The sequence below is a fragment of the Argiope bruennichi genome, chromosome 4, assembly GCF_947563725.1.
Source record: "Argiope bruennichi chromosome 4, qqArgBrue1.1, whole genome shotgun sequence".
In the NCBI taxonomy this organism is placed as follows: domain Eukaryota; kingdom Metazoa; phylum Arthropoda; class Arachnida; order Araneae; family Araneidae; genus Argiope; species Argiope bruennichi.
Window position 1 is genome coordinate 93095671 of NC_079154.1, and position 12478 is coordinate 93108148.

The 12478-nt window shown below is 29.6% G+C and overlaps 1 protein-coding gene across 1 annotated transcript in view; it reads right to left on the bottom strand.

Annotated features, from left to right (window-relative positions):
- Positions 1-12478, bottom strand: part of LOC129966695 (uncharacterized) — a 97416-nt gene that overhangs the window by 23964 nt on the left and 60974 nt on the right. The window contains exons 2-3 of the mRNA XM_056081214.1: positions 5240-5486; positions 756-826 (exon numbers count right to left, since the gene is read on the bottom strand). Coding sequence (XP_055937189.1) covers positions 756-826; positions 5240-5486 — 318 coding nt within the window. The remainder of the gene's footprint in view (positions 1-755; positions 827-5239; positions 5487-12478) is intronic.

Here is a 12478-nt window from a genome sequence, read left to right on the forward strand (position 1 = left end):
CGCAGCATCAGCAACCACTCACCCACACACGCTCGCCATAACGCTTGGCGTTACTCAAATGGGTACAGGCGCAATAGACTCAACAGCTAATACATCATCACGTCCGGGTCACCAATTTGGGGAATTTGAATTGAGCGAGGATAGAACCTGGAACCTTGTGGTTCGCAGTCCAGTAACCAAACCATTTTGCAAAAGCAATTCCCCAAAAAATCCATTCATAGAAAGTTTATCTGTGTTAATGAATGCAAGTAAATATGATAATTATAAAACTCAAAGCGTCAAATAGATAAAAAAAATTTTGCACGTAGTTTTAAAATCTGAAGTGTTAATTCGCATCAGATTTTGTACAAAATCCGTGAATGCGTACATTCCATGAAGGAAGTACATCCTGTCGGTATGCATATAAATGTGATAACCCAAAAACTCAACGACTTAGATAAATGAAATTTGGTAAATGGTCTTGTTTTTAAAATCAAAGCCCTTTGTTAAATTTTGGTTTCACTCGGTCTACAAAAATGAAGTCCAAATTTGTTTTCTTTTTTATACAACGCAGCAAAAAATGCTCAAACGAGACTGAAAATAAAAATCTGAGCACTCGTTGCGTTCACGGCCTTGTTCTTTATCTCAATTTCTATGCAGGAAGAAGGACGTATAAAGCTTTTCTTAGGCAGTACGCGAGAAAGTTTTTGGAAAACTACCATCACTGTTTTTTAAATATAAAACATATTAAAAACAGAAAAAGGAACTGTACTTACGGAATTCATTCATAGGAATTTCTCTGCTTTCTGTTATCTGCCAATATTCGTCTCCGGAAATGAATCTCGCACTGGAAAAGAATTTAAAATTTCAAATCATATGCTTCCACATTCTGCAAACTTTGAAGCACTTTAAAAGGAAATCGATCAAAGAAAGAGGAAAAACAACCTAGACACAGTAGACGGGAAAATATTTCCCGGAAATGGTTTTCTATAAAAAAATCTACACCGTGTGTTTTTAAAATTCAAAGCTATCTGCTTTTTCTACTTGATATTGGTAAAATGCATTTCTTTTTTAGATTTAGACATTGTGAAAAGCGACTTTACGAAACGCTGATGATATAATTTAAGAAGTAATTATGCTTTTGTTTTATTCTTTTAAATTAAATGTACAATAATTTCATATTTGACACTTTATATGCAAACTTTGGCAGTTTGAGTGATAAGAGGAATAATCAAATTAACTAAAAAAATCTTTATAATTGATACTGAAATGATTATCACAGAATATATGTAAATTGGAGATGAACTATTTCATTTTGTCCTGGTTTCCTCATAATGAATAATTTACACCTTTTTTAGTGCTAATATTTCTAGACATTACATTTTTTTTTTTACTGAAGAATACATTTCCTTTTTCTAGAAATGTAACTATTTTTTTTAAATATTTCTTTTACGATGATTTAATTCAATCCCACTCTCAATGGGGGAGAGGATAGATGTGGAGATGAGAAGTTTCCAGTAAGCTGATTGATTCTCGCTTCCCGGAAGAGTACGTTCCACGGGGTTGCACCCCGTAATTGAAAATGAGAAGCTTCCAATATGGTGGTTGGTTCCTACCTCCCTTGTGGGTATACGGAAAGGTGGGGGTTTGGTTCCTCCAATTGGTGAAGGGTCGTCCTTCCTTAAGAATGGGTTGTACCATGACCGGTAATGGCACTCAGAACTCAACCATAGTCAGTTCGTGATTTCCGGAAGAGTACATTAAGGGTTAGGGTCGAGTTACCTTCATTTCAAGGACAGAATATACCTCCTACAGCAGAAGTTGTACTAAGGGTAGTGAAGGCCCTTTAAACTCAATTTTAATTCCTGTCTCCGCATTGTCGCTTAGTTGTTAGATTATTCAGCTACCTTTGATGTTTGGGCAGAGTGGTTTTATCTTCGACGTGGTTCAGTTTAATTTCGAAAATGAAGAGCATTATTTTAGATTTTTCCAATTTATTAAGATGGGCAATATCTGAAGTATGATTATTGCAAATTTGTGTTATGCTATTGAAATTTGTAAGAGAAGTTTGTTATTTAGTTATTTATCCAATACAAGACCGTTCTTATAAAATATCGCATAGTATTAGAAATCTTACATATACAATGCGTCCCACCTAACTGTATTCCAATAGATAATTTATAAACCGTAGTAATATTATAAGTAAGCACGTTTTGAGAGCTAATGCCAGTATACTTCCAATTCAGAAAATAACAAATAAAAATGTAATTTTTATGTTAGTGAATCAATAAACGTACTGCTGAAAAATTGCAATAAAATAAAGTATATAATACGAAAAACTCCTTAATTACAAATATTTAAGCTTAAATTCGTAAGCAACTATATATAAGCGAGTATGGTATGTAAGCGATATATAAGCGATATATTCTTGTTTCAAGCTTAATAAATATCTTATGAATATTAATTAAAATTAAAGCTTTTGTTAGTATTATCTTTACATCGGTTCAGAGTAACTAAAGATTTGTAACAAATAAAATGTAGCACGAATTTGAATAACATTTTTATTATATTACAAAATTTATATGCTATCATTTTTATACATTTCAACCTTTAACTATTGAAGGATCACTTATCCATAAGAACTTTAATCGAGTCTTTTCAAAAACATTTTCTTATTAATTTTTGTGCCAGCATTGTGCATAAGCATTAAAATATTAGGGTATCCCAAAAGTTTCTTTCTCATCACTCTGTGAATGACTTTATTTTGATCTGCTTGCGCAAACTTATCTATTAGCCGTCTGTGTCATCGGTTTCAGTTATACCAGAGTTCTATTACACCCCCAAAATGCTCTTTTGTCCATTTGGTGGGATTGGAAAGGCTTAATTTTCTGCGAGCTCTTTCCTCAAGATGAAATAATAAATTCTACGAAATACTGTCATCAACTGGATCAATTGAAAGCTGCCATAGCAAAACAAACGGACAGAATTAATGAACTGACGAGGCGCAGTTTTTTATCATGACAACCCGAGACCACATATTGCATTAGTCGTAAGAGAGAAGCTCTTACAGTTTGATTGACATGTTTTACCGCATCCTGCATACTCTCCGGATCGCGCTCCATCTCATTATTACTTCTTTCTGTCCTTAAAAAATTATCTTCGCGATAAGCGTTTTAAATCCGTCAGCGAAATAAAAGTGTGCCTCAAGGATTATTTCTTGTCCAAAACACAACAATTTTGGAAAGAAGGCATAATGAGGCTTCCTAAGAGATGGAAAAAGGTAATAGAGCAAAAGGGTTCTTATATAACGAAATAAATAATATCTTAAACAGTAAATATTGTGTATTCATTTCATATTAGAAATAGGAAATAAACTTATGGGACATCCTAATATTTTTAATGTTACTTCTATGCATCTATTTTTTATTTGAAGTTTCATTTATTTTTATGTGGTTTTTTTATTTATTTGTTAAATTCTTTTCTCTCATTTCCGTGCTTTCTTTGCAATTTCAGAACTCCTGATTTAAGAGTATCAAAATTTCCTCCATTAAAATTAAATTTAATTAAAAAAATTATTATTTGTTTAGAAGTAAAATAAGCAAAGAATTCGAAATGGCAGTTTAAAAATATGTCTATTCTTCACATTTTTAGTCCCTCTTTTATCATCAAACTTCCGAGTTTCTCGACATCCACAGAAGTTCAAAGTCGGCTAAGTGATTTATCAAACATTTGACAGTTACTAATCGGACTGGGTTTTATTGAGGAGTTTAGAGAATTCAGTGAATGCGGCGAAGCGGTTTTCTGTTAGCTGTCCTAATTCTTAGAAAATATGTTTGTCATTTTTTGGGGAAAAAAAATCGATAGATGATTTATGTAGCTGAAGTAATATTTTGGAAAAAAAGAGGATCTTCCATGCATGTAAGTTTAAAACTGGTGGAAAAAATCTTAACAATGTATGCTAAAAATGCAATTTAAAGTAGTTTTTAAATATTGTATTCAGCGAGAGATCTGCAGCAACGAAAATTATTTAATCAGAAATCCGACATTAATATACTAAAAATAATTTAAAATACAATAAATAATTCTCCGGAAATTTTATAATATGTATGTATATATGTATAAAGTATGGTGTGTATACAAAACTATGATACATATTTATCACTAATAGTACATTCCATTATAACATTATTTTTGATGGTCTAATTTTTGCCAAGAAATTTAAAACATATATAAAATGGAGAATGAAAAATGAAAAGGAATGCAATATATTTTAAATTTTTTGTTAGTTATATATGTAATGATATTTTAAACTCCATAGTAAAATATTCTCTTATTTCGTGATCCAATTCCACTTTCGGTTTAATTAATTCCTTTGTAAAAGTAATGCGCCATAGATCTACGTCTTAAATGAAAGTGAGCCCTTCTATTGCCCTTGAAAAGGTGTCAAAGGTCACCACGTGTATTGAATTGACGCCTAGCCAGAAATCCTATGTCATATAAGACTAGTGATCATTTGTTCGTCCTTTTTTGCCTTCTGCTTACTTCTACTTTTGAGCCGCGCTGCGCCTTCTTGTAAAAAATCATGCCTGCCACTCGGAATAGAATAAAACGGAATTAAAAATACAAAGTCTCTTCACTGCTTGCCAAACCTGCCTTCTGCTGCAAACAAAATAATGTTACATATTATTTAGCCGACAGGATTCGAATTCTTTACATATTATATATTCTATAATTTACTTCAATTTCCTCACCTCTAATAGCTAAATTCATACACATCAACTTGGGTGTGAATTCAATGATTTAAACTAGTGATAAATTTATGGCTTTCATTACTTCTCGTAAACCAAGATTTACGAGATTACGGGTAAACTTCATTTCAAGTTTTACCCAGCAATTAAACTATTGTTTAAGATTTTTCATTTCGTGCCGAACGTTCTAAGGTCAGATTCGCGAACTTGCTTTATAATGAAAAGGAACTATAGGATTCTTATTGAGGTAATTCAATAGATAAAAAAAGTAAAACAAAGATTTAATCCATTTCGATACTTTTTTCACCAAAAGTCGATAGATGCGAATGAACTAAACAATAGCAGACTTATAAACTCATGGTCATGAAAAAGACATTCGGTTGAAGTATTAATGCATATAAAATATGAGATAACAACAACAGCAAAAAAGAAAGTTAATATTAACAATTCTATTTTTCCAGGTTTAATAAATTAAATTTTAAATTTTAAAATAAACGAGGAAAGAAACTTACACAATTTGAATATCCCCCACATCCTCATTAGGCGCCTTCCATTTGAAAGTTAAGCCCGATTTAGATGCGTAATTTTTATTCGTGAGGGCATTTTTCTCATTCTTGTCGCACATTACCGGTTTCACACTGTTAGGCCATTCGACGAACTCACCCACTCGAACAGCCTGATCGAATCCACGTCGTTCATCTGTTCCAAATTTCCGAACTTGAAGCATGAAAGCGTTGAAATCTGGACCGCGGATAGTAACTGCAAAAAGAAAAAAAAAGTTAAATTCAATTTTTTTAGATTCATTGTTATATCTAAAAATGAGGCGAAACTACTTCCGACATTTCGATACACGATAAAAATACTTTCGTTAAAATCTGTAAAATCACAGGTTCTTTAACAAAAAAGAAAGAAACATTTCTTCATTATTATATGTTGGTATTGTTAATATATATATATATGCTGAATTGTATTTGAAATTAAGAGAAAAACTCAAACATATATTCGAGGCAACAACTGATTTATCATGATATAATTTTGCACGAATGCCATATACGATGACACAGCCAACAGTAAAAATGACAATATAATGCGAAGATTGATATATAAAGATCAAAAATGACTAAAGCCTGGGCCTTCCTTGTATTTCCATAATCTTCTAGTTAGTAAGAAGTATGATTACATTGTGCAATTTCGCAAACCTTAAGGAATCATTTGGGTTATAAACGAGCTTGTTGGCCTTTGTAAAACCTTAGTCCATTTCATTTAAAACAATAATTCGTTTTTAAACACTAGAAAAAATAGTTTATGCCGAGTGATGTCTTTTGTTAAGTCGCATAAAACATATCCAATTGAATTAATTCATTGAATGCCAAGGTATGGTAGGTAAAATATTCCTTGCTTATATCAAATATATTTAATTATATTGCATCAAAAATTGTTAATGTCATTAATATTTAAATGGAGTTACATTCATTGTGTTACTTGTGGAAAAGTTAGTTCCATTCATAAATGAATGATATAACATTCAGAGTATTAAAGTTAGTGAACTTCATTTGTCACCTTAATCGGTGAATTCTCTCTAGGACCAACTAGGTTGCCCCGCTCGTAGAGAGGATTCATTAATACGATAAGTTAGTTTCGAGGTTAGTAGTACCTAATGCTGTCATACATAAAAAGATTTCTCATAAGACTAACATTTTAATAATACACAACAATGCCGGTTTTAAAGTTAGTTTGATTTCTGTCCGATTTTGTACAACTGCAAGTATGAGGTATATTGTTCCTGACGCAGAGACTCCATCCAATCATTTTCTCTCAATGGTGCAGTGCGTTTAGCACAGCTTAGCAATTCTTTGGCGATTTCTTGATGGTGATAGTTGCGTTTTAAAACTGACCAAATAATTTGGGTATCACCATTCGAAATGCTCCCACTGTTGTTGACATCTGCTTTATTCTGCCAGTCTAAAACTCGTTGATACAATGGATTGAGATGGAGATCCACGATATCAAGAACTCAATTTAATAGCAATGGATAAATCTTGTAATCTTTCTAGAAAAAAAAGTTGGACTATTTTAGAAGTATCTTGCCCAGTTTCCGCAATTTTCCCACAGCTTTTAAATTTAGAATCTGTTTATTTTGTTACATTTCTTTAGGAAATATCTGCACAAAATTTCTTTAGAATAAGCCAATTATTATTCTATATTTTTCAAACTTCATCTGTTTGTAAGATGTACTTAATCTGAAATAATAAGTAATGCGCTGCCTTTTCAGAAAACAAAGGAAAAAGAAAATGAATAAATAAGGCATCGTACACTTTGCATTTATTTCTAACAAATATTTTAAATCTATCTAGATTTTCCGCACAACAATATAATAAGTAGTTAATCAGATATAAAAGAGTGCTATTGTTATTTATTCAATACGATCCATAAAATTTCACATTAAAATTTTACGATTCCTAAATAAGTTGGGTACCATAATTTTACAAACTTAAACACTTGTGTTAAACTTAGCAAGAGTATACTTATACTAGAGTTAACACTTAGCGTATACAAACTAACTTTATAGTATACATAGACAATATGGCATATTTTATATTCATCTACATAGCAGGATGAAGAGAATTAAATATTTAGTTTGTACGCCTTTCTAACGAATCTAAATATTTTTAACACGGTTCTAATTGTTCTTTGAATTCTAATTTTGAAATTTTTTTCTACAATTAGTATAATAAAAAAATGTATTTTTGTTCTTAAGAAAACATCAAAAGGAGGAATAAAATAAAATTAGGTATACAGGGTGTCCACTTTAACGTGGCACAGCAGCTAATTTCAGTAGTTAGAGATGCACCTATAATTTCATTTGGAAATTTTTTTTAAATTACCGGGAAGCATCACATTTGATGTTATTTGAGTTAATAAATACATTTCTCAAAGAAGTTATGAATCTGACTTTTCATACAGCCCTTCCTCCAATCTTATCAATCATATTTTATAAAGTAGCCTTGAAAACTATAATATTTTAAACAAAAAAAAAATCAGTTCTTTTGCAATTAAAATTGATCGAATTATGACACATTCAGCATCATTATTTTAGATGAATTTTAGAAGTAAATTCGGAGTATTGAGGAAAATCTTAGGAGATCTTTTGCAAACTGAAATTATGCATTGATTTATTCTTTTTAAAATAAAACTCTATATGATCTTTATTTAAGTCAAGCCGTATTTCTATTAACTTCAGACTTAATAAAATGGTTTTTTTTTTCATCATGTGTATTCGAGTGCGACTAGTTCTTTTACTCAATATGTCTGACAGGATCGAAGGACCATATAAAGAGGTAGAATTCATAATTTCCTTTAGATCATAGAGAATTTAGATCATTTAGAATTCATAGAGATCTTTATTGACTCAAACGACATAAAATATAATTCTCCATTTTTTAAGGCATTTTTCCATTTAAATTATATATGTCTCTAGTGATTTAGAAATTAACTACTGGGCTACATTGAAAGAAAATATACTGTATAATCAAAAGGTTGTAATTACATTTGATTTTCTTTTTGTATTTTCTTTATCAATTTGCCGTTGTTTTAGATTCAAATTTTATATATTTATTAAATTATAACTATTTCTGATTATTTAAACGAAAACCACAATATTTGAAATATAATAAATAGTAACAATAAATTTTTAATACTTTTTTAATACACTGTACAATTATCTATTTCAAATCAGGTCTTGCATTAAACATATTAATAATTCAAGTATTCTAACACTATAAAGGAGTAAATTGCATTTAAAAAAATAAGCACAGTCAAATTTATACGCCGACTCATATTTTATACAATAAATTCTTATAGGTCTGTAAAATAAATAATTTATTTCCTTGGAAAATATTGAATTTACACCATAAAGGGTGACTTGCTGATGAACATTTTTTTCTTGAAAGTTAAATTGAAAAGACCTTTTTAAAACTTATTATGCAATTTCAAAATTAATTGGCACGCAAACAAGCATTAAAATGTATCAACATATATTTACATATAAGACAATAAAATATTTTTTCATTGATTTACAATATTGTTATGAACAATGATGCTTTTATCACATATTACTATTCAAATAAAAGATACTAATTCTTAGAAATTTTAATAAAAAATTAAATAAATAATTATTTTCTAATATTTCATTAATTCTTTTAAGATTACCTGTAGAAAGCTCTAAGCAATATTTCGCCATTAAATTGTTTTTGTTGTTTTGAAGCTTAAATCGTAAAAAAATATTTGACCTTAAAATATAGCTCCAAAAATAATTGCTTATGAAATAATGAGAAATCGAATTAAAAAAAGTTTTATTAAAGGAAAAAAAATTGCAAAAAAAAACAGATTGGACATGTAATTAAATAATAGCATGAAACTATAAATATATCCGTTATTATCTTTATTAAACAGACTACTTGGCAGAAAAAAAATTTTTCACTTAATTTTTTACAAAAATTCCTAATTTAATATGAGGCTAAACTGAATTTACTTGTTAATGTTGTTATGCTGAAAGTTTCATGGCAATTAAGCTCATAAATATTATTTGAAACAAGATTCAAACCATATAGTTGCGTTCATTTTGTAACAAAGAACTTCAACCGAACTCGTCTAATATTTCATCTTGAAAATTGGAATTCCATTGTACTTTAGACACACTCATAATGCAACCAGACACTCAAAACGATTTTCAAAATAATCGAAGCTAAAATAGCCTGGTAAATATGGTCCACTGAGTATCTTAATCGAAACTAACGCTGAGAGCTTTCGTGGCTTTTCCAGGAATTAATAAATAACCGTGCCTTCAACTCCCTGAAGAGTAGTTATAAATAACGAATAACCCATACAACTAATTTTTCAATTGTTTCAGCTCCAGAGACTCCCTTCGTATGTTAATGCCCTCTTTCCAACTAACATTACGTGTCTGGGAAAGTTAAGATGGTTTTACAGCATGAATAATACTTATTTCCCCCGAGTATATTCTAATTGCAGGTGTCTGCTTTAAACTGTCATTTTAATAAACTAACGCACAGACCTTGTTGCTATGGTTAGCTTGTGTGAGCTTTCAAAAGGCCACTTTCAGCATAGTTTTTCCATAATTAATGATGTGACTTAGTTGAAAGGGTTAATGGTAAATATAATGAAGAAAAGTGTCTTGAAAGACACAGGTCTCTGCCCAAGGAAGGAGTAAGTGAAGATAATGACATCGCCAATTCAGTCAATTAACTGCACTCAGCAAGAAAAACAACCATTAATTTAAATTTTCCTCTTAGTAGGAGTGTGTTAAAAACATGCTTATCTAAGAAAAAAGGCATAGTGAAAGAATGAATAGATACAACCGTTCACTTAGTAGATAAGTTAGACGCAATAGCAGTAAGTGCCAGCAGCGGGTTCTGATGAAGTAAAGATAAGTAAAATTGTTTGACGATTCATTTAAAGCTTTCTACCAATGTAATTAACTGCAACAGCAAGAAAGTTTTGAAAGGATTACGAATTCCACATATGACGTACAATTAATTATAATGTCGACAATAGCATTTATTTCTTGACTGTAAAAAATGATTTGATATTTCTACCAGTCTATGTCGTTTCTACCGTTCTGATTTGAAACACGCAACTATTGTATAAGATTCAGAGCTTCAATGTTTTATGAAATAATAAGAACTATTATCTCCGTTTCATAATGTTTGTTCTGTATACCATTGTTTTAAAGTTCTTATCATTTTGAAGATCACATTTCGTCTACGTGAGGCGTGAACGCGAGTGACAGGTTATGTTAACAACATGTAATTTAGATAAATCCATTAATTATCTCTTGGTGGATTCCAAGTCCGCAGATATGATTTAATCATGTTTCGACATTTTGATTTGAATAGTCAGTGATAATTATAAAATTTAATTTTGTTTCGTTTAATATTCATATTTTTGAGACCTAAACTTAAGTACTTTTATAATTTAAAGAACTACTGTTGTAGTATAGAGTTATGTACAGAGTTGTTTATATATTGTACTATTGTAATAAAGAGTTATGTACAGAGTTGTTGCTATATCTTACTGTTGTAGTAAAGAGTTATGTACAGAGTTGTTGCTATATCGTATTATTGTAGTAAAGAGTTATGTACAGAGTTGTTTTTATACTGCCCTGTTGTAGTAAAGAGTGCATTAAATTAAAAAACTATTCTATCCAAATATGTTGGTATTCGTAATTGCAGTTCATAATAAAAAAATCAATGTTTAACGAGATTAGTATAATTATAAATGGAACGCAAAACAAAAATGTCCTTAATTTAGATTAATACAGGAAAATATTGCATTTAAAAAATGGGGAAATGAAAATAGGATACAGAAAAATTAATAAATAATGCATTTTTCTAAAATACACATTTTTTTAAAGAATTTTTCCTAATTCAGGAGATTATAGGCGTTTCTTGTAAAAAGTAAAATGATATGTAACCATCCTAAAACCTGAAGTGAAGGGGAACTTTTGTGATTAAAAAAATAATATAAGTAAGTATATATAAGAAATATTACATACATTGTATTTTAATTTTACCTCAGTCGTTTGTCTCCAAACATTGCTTTCGTACAGTAGTTCCCAGGAATATAAGAAAAATAATATTTATCATCTCGATGCTATATTGAAATATAGCGAAAATTCCTTTCTTGAATTATATTCACGTTAATATAATAATATTACACAATTCCTTTTATTTATAGGTATAAAATCAAATTCATTACTCACTTCATTACTTTAAAATATCGTCAAATTTTTTTTATGAATTATTCTTTCACGTCATTCATTATCTTCAGGTAGAAAAGATAAATCTCATATTTCTCGCTTCAATACTTTATTAAAAAGACGCAACAATTTATTTACTTGCATTATCTTGATGTCGATACGGCGCTGCTGAAGAATAACAGCCTCCTTTCATAAAGCAGACAATACGTGTAACAAATAGCCCCAAAGTGCAGTTTATGAAAGACTGAAGATATTTTATCCAAAAAAATACGAGAAAATATAAGGAAAAATCCCAAATTTTATCACTTTTTCTTACAAAAAAAGGAGCAATAAATAAACAAAAGTTTCAAAAAGTTTTTTAAACTATATTTTTAGTTGTCATATAAATTTTATGTTCCTTTATGAGATGAGGTAAGAAGCTTCCTTAAGTTAAGAGTACTTGAATTCGTAACAATAAATAAAATTTTAAAGTATTTTTGCTTGTCATAATGATTTAGTATCCATATTATAAAAGTATATGTGAAATATTTTAAACTCTCTCTCTCTGCTTATATAACTATACTATACTATACTATACTACTATTACTACTACAATATAATAAAATATAATATATAAAACCGAAAATGAATTTGTCTGTTTGTCTGTCAATATTAATAGACTTTCGAAACCGTGAAAATTAAATTTAGAAAGAAATAGCTAATTTGAGTTTGCATATGACACTCTAGGAGTTTGTTATGCCAAACGATTTCTTTCCACTTTCAAAATTAATTAATTCTTAAAATAAAATAAAAAATTAAACTGATCTCCAATGGTTTTGCTCAATTTTTGTCCAGTAAATTTTGAAATAATTATTGTAGGAATATAAACCACCGAAAGCAGTGAACAAGTATTTTGTAACGATATCAATTAAATTAATGTGGATTTCATTACTTAATTTTCATAAATTTTTCAAAATTACTTTTAAACACAACT